At 41.0% G+C, this 13,942-nt stretch overlaps 1 protein-coding gene across 1 annotated transcript in view; it reads right to left on the reverse strand.

Moving 5' to 3' along the window:
- LOC120531386 (GAS2-like protein 2A) overlaps window positions 1–6,525 on the reverse strand; it is a 45,008-nt gene extending 38,483 nt beyond the window's left edge. Inside the window, exon 1 of the mRNA XM_039756761.1 lies at window positions 5,755–6,525. Coding sequence (XP_039612695.1) covers window positions 5,755–6,112 — 358 coding nt within the window. The 5' untranslated portion in view covers window positions 6,113–6,525. The remainder of the gene's footprint in view (window positions 1–5,754) is intronic.
- Between the last annotated feature and the right edge of the window lie 7,417 nt (window positions 6,526–13,942).

Raw genomic sequence — 13,942 nt, forward strand, 5'->3', positions numbered from 1 at the left:
TTAAAAGGTAATGCTGTGCTGAAATGTAAAAGTTAATTATAAACCCTACCTTTTGTCTTACAAGCATTCACTAATACCTCTGTGTGCATACATATACATATATATATATACTATAAATATTATATCACACAAATGATACATTCTGTTTATAAACACACACACTCACATATATACAAGGGACTTTCAAAAGGTTTTTGTGCTTTTTTAACTCTGTTCATTAAGAATTTCAGTAAACAAATTATATCACTTTTCTACATAGTCATCTTTGTTTGTGATGCAATTTTCCCAGAGTCGTTCCAACTTTTTAATGCCCAATTACTACTACTCCCACCTTCATCATTTCCAACGTCCCTCATATATATATATATATATATATATATATATATATATATATAAGCGAAGGTCTGTGGTACAGTTTGCTTATTTGCAGCTAAAGAGCAACAAAGGGAGAAAATGAGTCATATATCTTAAAATAGTTTTTTTATTCCTAAGCTTTCAACAACCTGCCAGGTGTCATCATCAGTGGAAAATGATTAGACATACAGGAATCAAAGGCAATACATAGCTGGGGAAGGGTGGGGATGGAGGGGGAGGTTGTACGGGGGTTTGGGGTGTATTTACCATACATATACAGTCATATGAAAAAGTTTGGGAACCCCACTTAATTCTTTGGATTTTTGTTTATCATTGGCTGACCTTTCAAAGTAGCAACTTCCTTTTAATATATGACATGCCTTATGGAAACAGTATTTCAGCAGTGACATTAAGTTTATTGGATTAATTTGGGCACCCTAACAGTGATATTACATCAATACCTAGTTGAGCCTCCTTTTGCAAATATAACAGCCTCTAGACGCCTTTGATGATTACAGAATCTCTCCAGTTCAGTTAAATGTGATGGCTGCCAACCATGGACCGCCTGCTTCAAATCATCCTATAGATTTTCAATGATATTCCATTCAGCGGACTGTGACGGCCATTCCAGAACATTGCATTTGTCCTTCTGCATGAATGCCTTTGTAGATTTCGAACTATGTTTTGGGTCATTGTCTTGTTGGAATATCCAACCCCTGCGTAACTTCAACTTTGTGACTGATGCTTGAACATTATCTTGGGTTGAATTCATCTGACCCTCGACTTTAACAAGGTCCCCCAGTCCCTGAACTAGCCACACAGCCCCACAGCATGATGGAACCTCCACCAAATTTGATAGTAGGTAGCAGGTGTTTTTCTTGGAATGCGCTGTTCTTCTTCTGCCATGCAAAGCGCTTTTTGTAATGACCAAATAAATCACTTTTTTTTCATCAGTCTAAAGCACTTTGTTCCAAAATGAATCTGGCTTGTCTAAATGAGCATTTGCATACAACAAGTGACTCTGTTTGTGGCGTGAATGCAGAAAGGGCTTCTTTCTCATCACCCTGCCATACAGATGTTCTTTGTACAAATTGTGCTGAATTGTAGAACGATGTACAGATACACCATCTGCAGCAGGATGTTCTTGCAGGTCTTTGGAGGTGATCTGTGTGTTGTCTGTAACCATTCTAACAATCCTGCGCATATGCTGCTCCTGTATTTTACTTGCCCTGCCAGACCTGAGGTTTAACAGCAACTGTGCCTGTGGCCTTCCACTTCCTGATTACATTCCTTACAATTGAAACAGACGGTTTAAACCTCTGAGATAGCTTTTTGTAGCCTTCCTGAACAATCTTTGTTTTCAGATCTTTTGGGAGTTGCTTTGAGGATCCCATGCTGTCACTCTTCAGAGGAGAGTCAAAGGGAAGCACAACTTGCAATTGACCACCTTAAATACCTTTTCTCATGATTGGACACACCTGTCTATGACGTTCAAGCCTTAACGAGCTAATCCAACCAATTTGGTGTTGCAAGTAATCAGCATTGAGCAGTTACATGCATTCAAATCAGCAAAATTACAAGGGGACCCACATTTTTGCACAGCCAGTTTTTCACATTTGATTTAATTTCATACAACTAAATACTGCTTCACTTGTTCAGAAAACACCCCAGTACTCAGATGTTCATAAGAAATGAAAGACATGCCTCTGTTATCTTTTTTGTTGAAAGTAGAGTAAATTATTATGCAGGCTGAGAGGGGTTCCCAAACTTTTTCATATGACTGTATAGTGTACAGCTACATGAGGACATGTTATGTCCTCACCAACACAATTACAACAAAAAGGTTAGAAAAAGTAAAGAAATCAGAACTGTGGGCATCTTTATCTCTCATTCTTATGTCTGACTTTCACCTGCACAGTTCTTTAGCTGACAGTTTAAAATAGTCACTCCAGTTCATAAGTTCATCTTTAGTATTGTATAAATTTCTTTTGCTATAATGTACTATTGTGAGAAAAAAGGAGAGTAAAGATCGCATCAGTGCAAACAAACGGAAATTATTACTCTGTGAAAAAACAGAACAGCAAAAAGAGATTTAAACTTTAAGTCGGAGACTTGTAGATTGTCGAATTCGTGTTGCCATCAGGGAAAAGTAGTGTTTCTTTCCAATGAAGAGGCGTATCTGCGAGAATTAAAAGATTTGTTGTTCGGTGAAAGTGAAATCCTGTGAGAGAAATCATTTTTTCATTTGTGTGAATGCCATTGTCAGACACATTTCTTGTAGAGAGAAAGAAATGATATTCAGTCACGGGCAGCTATACATTGCGTTGTCACAATGTAATTCCAGGCATGGAATCAAAATTTAATGTGATATTGATTAAAAGATAAAATTGAAAAGAGATTGAATATATGGACATAGGTGATATGGCAGAAGTGCACAGCACAAGATGCAGATCACGTGGCATGGCAGCAGCAGCAATCCAGCAGCTGATCGAGCAAAGAGGAGGTAAAAAAAAAATGTATTTGTTTCCCATTGTATCACCACTTAAGAGGGGATTTCAGAGAAGTGACCGCATCTCCTTGGGGTGCGTTCAGCCCCCCTCTTCACAAAGCAGCAGAGACACGAAGTGGCTGGCGTGTAGTGCAGGGTGGGGGTTGGAGCCCGTGCCCACCGCCAGGGGGCACATGGATGTTTTCAGGCCCTTATTTTGCAGCAGTTTCATCACACCCGGAAATGCTGCCAGAAGAAGCTTGTTGGGCACCTGGAGTCCTTCCAGGTCCCCTATAAAAAGGAGCCACTCGCCATACGTCAATAGCCAAAATCAGGAGGAAGAGGACAAAACCTGTCTGGAGGATTGAACGCAGCGACAAAGGGACTTTGTTGGTGATTTGTGCACTGTGTAAATAAACGGTGTGATGTGTGCTTAACCAGTGTCCTGCCTCTCTGTGTTGGGGTTTGGGCGGCTGTACACTCCCAGGCTTCACAATATATTTACTATACTACTATACTACTACTATAGCATAGTACTGTACTTCTTGTTCTTTATTTATTTTATCCTGTATAAGGAATTTGTCTGCGGTAGGTTGGCGCCCTGCCCGGGATTTGTTCCCGCCTTGCACCCTGTGTTGGCTGGAATTGGCTCCAGCAAACCCCCATGACCCTGTGTTAGGATATAGAGGGTTGGATAATGGATGGATGGATAAGGAATTTGTTCATTTTTGCATACCCCTTGAGGTCAGAGTGCAGGGTAAGCCATTGCACAGTGCCCCTGGAGCAATTGCGGGGTAAGGGCCTTGCTCAAAAGCCCAGCAGAGTAGGATCTCCTTTGACAATAACGGGGATTCAAATCGGCAACATTCCAGATACCAGCACAGATCCTTAACCTCAGAGCCACCTATATACTACTATATTTTTTCTGCATATTTTTTGAGTTGTGCATTTAGTCTTAAATTAATAAAATTGTCACTTTTGCTTATCAATCTACACTCAAGACCCCATAAAGAGAAAGTGAAAACATGTCTTCAGAAAGGTTTGCACGTTTATTACATATCAAAAACTGAAATCACTCATTTACAGGTGTATACTGTAAGTATTCAGACCCTTTGCAATGTCACTCCAAGAACAAAGGCACACTCCTGTGTATATAAAGTCCCACAATTCACACTGCATGTTAGAACAAAATCCAAGCCAGGAAATCCAAGGAATTATCTGTAGACCTCTCTGTGAAGGCTCAGATCGGGGCAAGGGAATGAAACCTAAAGCTTTGATTGTTTCCAGTGACACGGTGGCTTCAGTAATTGCGAAATGGAAGAAGTTTGGACCAACCAGAACTCTTTCTAGAGTTGGCCATCTGGCCAAACTGTGTAACCAAACAAAAATGGCTTCAGGAGGTGATCAAGAACCCAACTGTCACTCAAACACGCTTCAGAAGTCCCCTCCTGAGATGGAAGAACCTGTTGGGAGGAGGACGATCTCAGCAGAATTCCATGAATCAGGTAATAAGGCACTTCTGCTTGAAGTTTGGCCGTATGGCATTTAAAGACCTCTGAGAGCATGAAGAAATACATTCTCTGCTCTGATGAGACAAAAATTGAAGTCTTTAGACTTAACTTCAAAAACTATGCCTGACAAATACCAGACACTGCTTATCACCTTCCCAAAACCAACCAAACAGTGAATATGCTCCAGAGAGTGCACAGAGTCAGACTGAGGCAACAGTTAACCATTCCACATGACAATGACCCAAAGCATACAGCCAAGTAATGCTGAAGTACCTTCAGGACAAGTCTCTAACTGTCCTTGAGTGGCCCAGCCAAAGCCCAGATTTAAACCCCATAGGACATCTGTGGATAGACCTGAAGATAGCAGTTTACAAATGTATCTCATTCAGTCTAACAGAGTTTGAAAGGACCTGCCAGGAAGAGTGTGATAAGCTGATCAAATCCAGGTCTGCAAAGCTTCTAGAGACTTACCCAAGAAAACCCAAAGGGTTGGTATTGCTGCCAAAGAGGCTTCTACAAAGTACTGAATTAAGGGTCTGAAGACTTTTTTTATGAGTGAGAGAATACTTGAATTAATGAGAGATTTCAGTTTTTGATTTTTAAGAAATTTGCAAACCTTTCTGAAAACATTTTCATGTTGTCATAAAAGGTTATTAAGGAAAGACTGTTGAGCAACAATGGCAAAATAAAGTGTGGAGAAAAAGCGATTTGAATATTTTCTGAATCAACCGTGTATGCAGTATAGTATATATTATTATATACTGTACTACTGTTTACAAATATAAACATACACAGTATATACTATAAGTATAAAATAACCAGCAAAGCTGATCGACTTAAAAATATAGCCACATTTACGTTTTTCTTTTTTTCCTGCTGATACCCTGTTAGCTAAAGTACTGTAAAGGAGAAGGCAGCACTTCACAGTATGTGTACACAAACATTCACTCACTCTTGCACAAGTAAATCTAAACTGGCCACAACACAAATACTGCTGCAGCAGTGAGCTGAATCTCAAAGACTCTTAACTGTCTTTTGTCAGCTAAAACAAATCGACTCTACTGCAGTCTCCATATTGCTTACTTAAAACTGGAAAAATCAGCTGGAAAAAGCTCCAGCTTCCCCACTACCCTGCTCAGAATAAGCAATTTGAAAAAATGGATGGTTTTGTGAATTAAGATTTAGTTTGCTTTTTTTTTTGTATTCCTTCTATACATTAGTTTGTACGACTGTTACAGTTCCCTGCCTGATATGCATCCAGGGTGAGGGTGCAGGCACCCAAGCCCTACCCCATTTTTAAGACATCCTTATATTTAAAGTCCTGTGCTGTCATCCATATGGAATATCCCCGTGTGCCCCCACACATTACAAGACCTTTCTTCGTCTTTCTTCATAACGTACCTTTAATATCCATTTCCTTTCGACACCAGTTGATAAAATTGGACACGTTATCTCGTGCTAAGAAAGTTGCAGGTTGGGCCGACTTGACAAAGGTGACCCCCGACTTGGGCAGTTTCAGCTTTTCTGACACAGCAGGGTGCTCCTCCACGAACTCCGCCGCAACCTGCGTCACGTTGTTGGCATGATGACACAGCAACGAGCCGGTCTCCAGAACCTCCAAGAAGCTGTCCACACCGATGTCGATTTCGTAAAGTTCCGAGAGCCACTCGGCCAGGTCTTCCTTCATGGCATAGAGATACTCTTCACTGGACCTGAAGGGCTTGATGCTCTTGGTCGTGGCGCTGTGGATGCCTGCCATGGAAGGTGCGAGGAGGTTACTCTGCTCTTAGTAGATATCCATGAAGCCTGGACTCCCCTACTTTCCCGCCTGGGGATCGGAGATGAGCAAACAGATCCAAAGTCAAGCGTAGAGTTTGCCAGATGAAGAACGTGTCCCGTCTTTCAGTTGTGCTGCATAGCTTTTTTCTTACACTTTTTATAAAATCATATCGCAGAAGTGGCTCTGGATACCCTTCTTTTCATGGGGAGTAGGTGAGGTTCACAGCTCCTTCTCTGAAGTCTCTGCTCGGCGTCCTTCTGTCTTGCAAAGCACAGATTACACTTTTAATGCTACTTGTCTGATGAGACTGTTAGAAAAGCCCTGAGGAGCCCCAGAGTGTTTGTTTCACCCTGCAGAAGAGCGGCGTTCTCCTAGGCGACGGAGCGCTCGCGGCAAACACTTGCCTTAACTATTTTTGAGCTGCGCGTCTCTGTGCAACAGCTGAGACTAAACGACTGTACGGCGCGAAAGTGGGCGTGGTAACAACTCTTCAAAAACGCGCTGCGCAGCTCAGCGCGCAGTTTGGCGACTAAACGCCCGCTAAAAAACAAGTCGCTGTTGACGTCTGCACTTTACTACTGCGTGTTATCACAACAGGTTCTGCAATGTGACAAAGGAATGCCACTAACAACAGCGCGTGGACTATTGCGAGGAATTTGATTTTCAGTTAAGGATACGTGAATAATGACTTTTAAACGCACAATTTGGCACGAGCATTGAAGGACAACAGCGTCCCGTGAGAGGACCGATCGGGCAGTGGAAAAGGCGACAGATGACAGGGGGGTGCGGCTTCGACTCTCCTGGCACTTAATCCAGGTGTCATCGTAAAGCTGGCGGCGCCTTTGTCTAACGAGATGCCAAGAGGCGCATCGCCTTCCATAGCCCCCGTGGGCGCGTCCGCTACAGCCGATGTTATCTGAATTAGTCACATCAGAACACAGCCTTTGTTGTTTTATTTGGAAAAGAAGCTGAAATATTATTGAAAAAAATATCTATCGTTAGCTTAGACGAAGGACCATAAACCGTTACTTAGTCTAGACAGGGGTTCTTTCTTATTTGATTATTATGGCGCGCGTGCTTGTTACTCTTCATTTGATCACTGGTATAAAGTCGGTTTGATAATCTAAGAGGTCAAAACATGCGCTGCACTCAAATTAATTTAAATAGATTTCGAACAACGTCCCACCACAAGCAACACATAATTGTTGACTGGCGGTGTTTCAAAGCCGCACCCATTTATTTAGGAGACTCCTTAACACTACTGAGGGCAGGGGTGCCTACTTGAGTATTTTTGAGAAGAATAACGATTACAGGAAAAAAAGGATCGTATTTTCCAGGCACTGTAAGCATTTGTTCCGTCCATATTTTGGAGGAAATGAACTCCAGTTAGAACTCCTCCATGCAGGCGGATACGACTTGTCGTTGTTCATCCCCGCCACCCCTCTCCTCTGCACAAACCAGAGGTCCAAAACTACTTTGGTCCTGACCATTAAAACACGTTAAAGGGGTGTGAGGTTGCTACAAGAACAGCAACGGATGATTTGTAAAAATGAAATTTTACTGTTAAACAGTGACATGCTCTGACCTTTTGGTGGACAGTGGGCCAAAAAGGGGAGAAGTCACTTCAGGGGCCTTGAAATGAAAACTGTCACTTTCAATCGTAGTAGTTGCTGTGCTGTGATTTTGATTGTTGAATTTGTCTTCAAAGTTGTGACAGTGTTCGTCTGTGCGGATATACACGCTTAAAAGTAACTAATTCAAAGAGTTCTGGATTTATCATCTGGAGTCTTCATCTGAAGTATCTCCTATAAATGTGTCCCTTGATGGTCACTGTCACGCTCCCAACATTTTATTAATCAAAACACACAACTTACTCGCTAGAGTCCACCCTGTCAACTTTGACGGTTTAAAATGTCAGTTTTCATTTCAAGTTGTGTGTGTGGTGTCACTAAAATATAAACAGAATATATTTCATGACACTATTTTATGCTCACATACCATTTATGTTAGAATTTATTGTCACCATCTCACAATGCATTTTTTCTTTGCATATTTATTGTGTTTAATTTGTCTGACATATTCATCCATGGTGCACACTTTCATTACTGTGCTTTAACAGGAAATTTAGGTATAGCTTCCGTGATGCTCTAATATACACAAACTTGGCAAAAAATGTCAGAAACAACACTATACCTCACTGCTTCTTAATATAGCACCTGTTAATAAGACCAAAGAGCATATATACATGAACTCCCTTCTAGTTACACAAAATACCACTGTGGGATGCCCCGGAAGGACCAATGGAGGGATTATGCCTCCACTGGACCACGAGATGGCAGCCGCCCTGGTTGGTATGGGGACCACAGGAACAGAGCATGGAAGCTCAACCCTATAGGGGCCCGTGGTCACCGCCAGGAGGCGTCCATATGCCTGGAGAGCCCTGGTCCTTAGCACTTCTGCCACACCCGGAAGTGCTGGGGGGACAAAGATCAGGGATACGCGGAGATTTTCCGGGTGCACGGCCAGCACTTCCGCCACACCAGAGAGTGCTGGCAGAAGCTCATTGGGAGGCACCTGGAGCACGTCCGGGTGAGGATAAAAGGGGCCGCCTCCATCCATTCGGTAGCTGGAGCCGGGTGGAAGAGGACGAAGCCTGGAGGAAAGGAGAGGAGAGGAGAGGAGGCGAGGCAGTGGTCAGAAGGAGAGGATTTGAGGAAAAGGGCCGGACTTGAGGGTGATTGGTGCAGGGGCACTGGGTTGTGTGCAGTTTACTGTGTTGTAGATATTGTAAGTAAAGCGTGTGTGGTGACTTTAACGATGCCTGCCTGTCTGTGTCCGGGCTGTTCCACACACCACATAGATCTTATCTGCAAGTGTTTACATCATAGTACATCACATCACAGATTTTTTGCCTTCATAAAGGGCCTATTGTGGATCAAATTTCCAGTAAGCCATTACAGATGATCACCTTGTACCATATATCATATTTATTTTTATATATTAAACTTTCCACAATAAAAAGTAAAATTATTTTACTCTAGAATATTGAAGTAAATGATAAATTATTTTGCATGTACTATGCAGTATTTTTAAGATCTCTTATAACAAAAACAAAAGCAAAATAATACTATTATGCTTTCTAGGTGCTTTCAGTTTTTGAGGTTTCAAACAAAAATCATTACTGTAGTTCTGGCTCCTGCCAACTTGAACAGGAAGAAATGGGTGAATAATAAAGAAAACAAAACCAAAAATAAAAACGATGATAGCATACTCACTCTTCCAAAGAGAGGACTCTTAATGTACAAAGCAAATAAAACTGTCCAGAAATAAATCTCTCAAAAATTAGTCTCACTTAATTCATCCTGTAAGCATGCTGATACAGCCTTGTCAAATGCACCCTGGAGAAAATAATTACACACCTTATTAGTTGTTTTGCTTTGGTTTCTGTCAAAAGACAGACAGATGCTTTTCATATTTACCAGTACAGTACCTGGACACCATCATTTCTGTCTTTCAATGTACAGAAGCGCTAAACTGCAGTCATGCTGATCTAAAAATCTCTCACAGTCTCTCGAGAACTTGACTGCATGGAATTTAAACAGGAGCGGTAGGTAATTAAGACTATTTGTAGCACATTTTCCTTTAAAATGCATAAAGATGATACTTTCCACCACTATGGTTTGTTAGTTTATCCAACTTTATTACCTCTGATAGTGTTCCATTCATTGATACCACAAGCTGGACTTGCTGTCTTCAAATATTAATGACTTTAAATGTAAACCTATGGTCAATCTGCTCAGGTCTGACCTCAGCTTACCTGCAAGCCTGTTATGTATGGAGGCAGCCCTTAGTCATCCAAGCCAGGAGTTGTTATGTATGTTGGGGTGGGGGGTTGTGGTTTGTATTCATTATATATTTTTATATAATTATTTATATATCTGTGTAAATGAGTGGGAGGTCAATGGAATGGCGAGGATGCAGGGAGTAGAGTTGGCAAAGGTGGATGAGTTTAAATACTTAGTATCAACAATACAGAGTTAAAGGGATTGTGAAAGAGAGGTGAAGAAGAGAGTGCTGGCAGGGTGGAATGGGTGGAGAAGAATGTCAGGAGTAATTTGTGACAGACAGGTATCAGGAAGAGTGAAAGGGAAGGTCTTCAGGATGGTAGTGAGAACAGCTATGTTATGTGGGTTGGAGATGGTGGCACTGACCAGAAAGCAGGAGACAGAGCTGGAGGTAGCAGAGTTAAAGATGCTAAGATTTGCATTGGGTGTGACGAGGATGGACAGGATTAGAATTGAGTACATTTGAGGGTCATCTCAAGTTGGACGGTTGAGAGACAAAGTCAGAGAGGCGAGATTGCATTGGTTTGGACATGTGCAGAAGGAGAGATGCTGGGTATATTAGGAGAAGGATGCTAAGGATAGAGCTGCCAGGGAAGAGGAAAAGAGGAAGGCCTAAGAGAAGGTTTATGGATGTGGTGAGAGAGGACATGCAGGTGATGAGTGTAACTGAACAAGATGCAGAGGACAGAAAGATATGGAAAAGGATGATCCGCTGTGGCAACCTCTAATGTGAGCAGCTGAAAAAAGAAGAAGATTTATATATCTTTTTTTTGAGCTTGTATACCATTTTATTTTACCCTTTGGGACAAATAAAGTATCTATCTATCTATCTATCTATCTATCTATCTATCTATCTATCTATCTATCTATCTATCTATCTATCTATCTATCTATCTATCTATCTATCTATCTATCTTTCTTTCTAAACTTGTTATGACAATGGGTTTTAGGCACTGCTTTAACAATAATTGTTGGCACCTGATTGTCACTCTGCATTTATAGACAGAAAATGCACTAGGCGAAAGAGAGTTACTTATTCTCACCAACTAATTTAGTTGGCTATTACATCATTGGTGCTACAGCTCAATTAGTGTGATATCTCTCTATTATAATAAAAAAAATCCTGAGACGAGACAAGACTTTTTAGCCTGGGACGAGACGTGACTTTTTCAGAGAGATACTTTCATGTCCTACAAGACGAGACTTTGTGCCAAGAGATTTAAACACACCCGGGGCCGGAAATAAAAGACAAAGAGTAGATGACAAAGTAGAAAGTCGTAAAGAATTCGATACATGCAGGGCAGGTTAGAGATAATGAAAGTACAAGAATTTGAAAGTCTAAAAAAATAATAGTAAAGATTGCATTAGTGCAAACAAACAGAAATTATTACTCGGTTAAATAATGGACCAGCAAAAAGAGATTGAATATATTGTTCAGATTTAAACTTTAATTCGAGACTTGTAGATCATCTAATTTGTGTTGCCATAGTGAAATATCTGGTTTGGTACAATGATCATACCCTTAGAACATACCATTCTAACCTTTCTCAGATACAACCAATCAGCTGCCAGGTAAAACACTAGGCTCATTGCCCCAATGTTTAGAAAAAATGATGTCCCCATCTGACATCAATTGTATTGGTGTTGATCACCTCAGAATAAAACCAGTCGTCTTTTGAAGATTTCACTACTAGTAGTGCAAGCTTCTTAAAAAGAAACCAACATGGTTGGGAATGTGCTGTCAAAAGGCCGCTAGGATAAAGTTGTAGAAAGACACAAGTCAGGAGAAGACTACAAAAACATTTCAAAGGCTTTAGCTATCCCTTTGAGTACCATTCAGAGCATTATTAAGAAGTGGAAGGTGTATGGCACCACCAAAATGTTGCCTCGATCAGGAAGTCCATCTATACTGGATGAACAAGCTAGAAAGGCATTGATCACAGAGGCTACCAAGAGGCCAAAGGCAACTTTGAACGACGTACAAGGCTTTGTGGCTGGGACTGGTTGATCTGTGCGTTTGACATCAATCTCTCAAGATTTACACTAAGCTGGTCTGTATGACAGCGTATCAATAAAGAAGCCTTTTCTGAAAAAGTGCCACATTCAGTCTCCTTTGTGCTATGCAAAAACACACCTGGGAGATTCTGTTGCCATGTGTAAAAATGTAAAAATTGGATGAGACAAAAATTGACATTTTTTGGATTGAACTCCAAACACTATGTTTTGGTAAAAGCAAATACAGCACACCATCCAAAACATATACCCACTGTGAAGCATGGTGGTTGCAGCTTTATATTGTGAGGCTGTTTCTCTTCAACAGGGACTGGGTCATTGGTCAGGATTGAAGGAAAAATGGATGCTGCCAAGTACACCCAGATTCTTGAGGAAAACCTGCATCCTTCCAACATGACCACAATCCTAAATATACCTCAAAAGAAAAACATGGTGGTTTAAGAACAAGAAGGTGAATGTCCATGAGTGGTCAGTTCAGGTCCTGACTTAAATCAAATAGAAAATCTGTGGATGGACTTGAACAGAGCAGTTCCTTGCTGGTCACCATGGAATTTGACTAAACTTGAACAATTCTGCAAGGAAGAATGGGCAAACATTCCCCAATCTAGGTGTACAAAGCTAGTAAAGACATAACCAAAAAGATTGCTGGCTGTAATTAAAGCAAATGGTGGATCTACTAAGTATTTAATCAGGGCAGTGATGACTTTTCCAATCCTGTCATTCTTGTTTTTCATTTTTTAATTAATTTTCTGAGATGGTCAATTTCTTTTCAGTAGTTTGTAAGATGTTGCAAGGCAACATTTGTTTAAAAAGCTGGTAAAAGTTTTTTTAAGCATGGTTTTTGATTTCAAACTGCATGGCTAGTAAATTAACCATTTCAAAAGGGTATGAAGACTTTCTATAGGCACTGTAATAATTTTTGTGGAAATTAAGCGCTGCAATCAAAGAGCAGTGGGCGTGTCAGCGCTGCGACTAGGGGTTAGAGGTCGACAGAGCGGAACGGATAACCAAGATGAGAACCAGTATGCCTGTTAGAGGGCCGATAATCAACAGCAAAAAATGTCAATTCTTAACCTTTGAGCTTTGCGTCTTCCTTGTGCTTTGCCAAACTTTCTCTTTCCATTCACAACACGATCATGTCTCCTTTTCTCCTGTCCTGGACCACCACCGTGTCTTCAGTCATCCTTCCACCCTCTTGCTTAGTAGTGTGATTCGCATGTTCAGGTCAGTGCAGTGCAGAGCATGTATGTTAGCATCATATTAATAAATATCGATAAAAATGTATTGACAAATAAAAAAACATGTTGGCTGTTTTTATTTTTCCTATAGTGTCACTAAATTTCAATCTAATCAGTCAAAGCATTTTTTAAATTTTGGAGTGTTGTTTCTGTTGTGTGTGAATATTGATACAGTATATCAAAATGCCCTTTCTTAGCAGATACTTACTGCCCTAGATATACCATCCTGCCAAGTTTCAGCTTTTTAACTATGCAGGAAATAGTGTTTTGTTAATGAGTGAGCAAGTGAATGAGTCAGTCAGCTTTGCATTATTTTATATATATATCTTGTATATAAATGTCTACACGTGAAAGTGTGTGTGTCTGTCCGTCCGTCCGAAGTGAGAGGTGGAGTCGGGTAAGGGCTCCGCCTCCGAGGTTACACAAGTGAGGCGAGCATGCTGGCAGAAGGAAACCTCAGAAGAAAGACAGTCGCTTAGCCGCTAATGCACAAACAATGCGAGCATGTCGGCAACCGAAACCTCCTAGGAGAGAGATGCTCTAGTTCCTTTCAACGACCTGACATCTCTGCATTTCAGTTTTTTTTCTAACAATTTCAATAGTTTCTTGGACCCTGTGTTTTTACAGCATGGGCTTACACAGCTCATATATATATATATAAAGGTAGTCCAGGGTGGCTGGTAATGCTGCAAGCGGTGGCTGGATGGAGGGGG

This window comes from Polypterus senegalus, chromosome 6 (genome assembly GCF_016835505.1).
Source record: "Polypterus senegalus isolate Bchr_013 chromosome 6, ASM1683550v1, whole genome shotgun sequence".
Lineage (NCBI taxonomy): Eukaryota > Metazoa > Chordata > Cladistia > Polypteriformes > Polypteridae > Polypterus > Polypterus senegalus.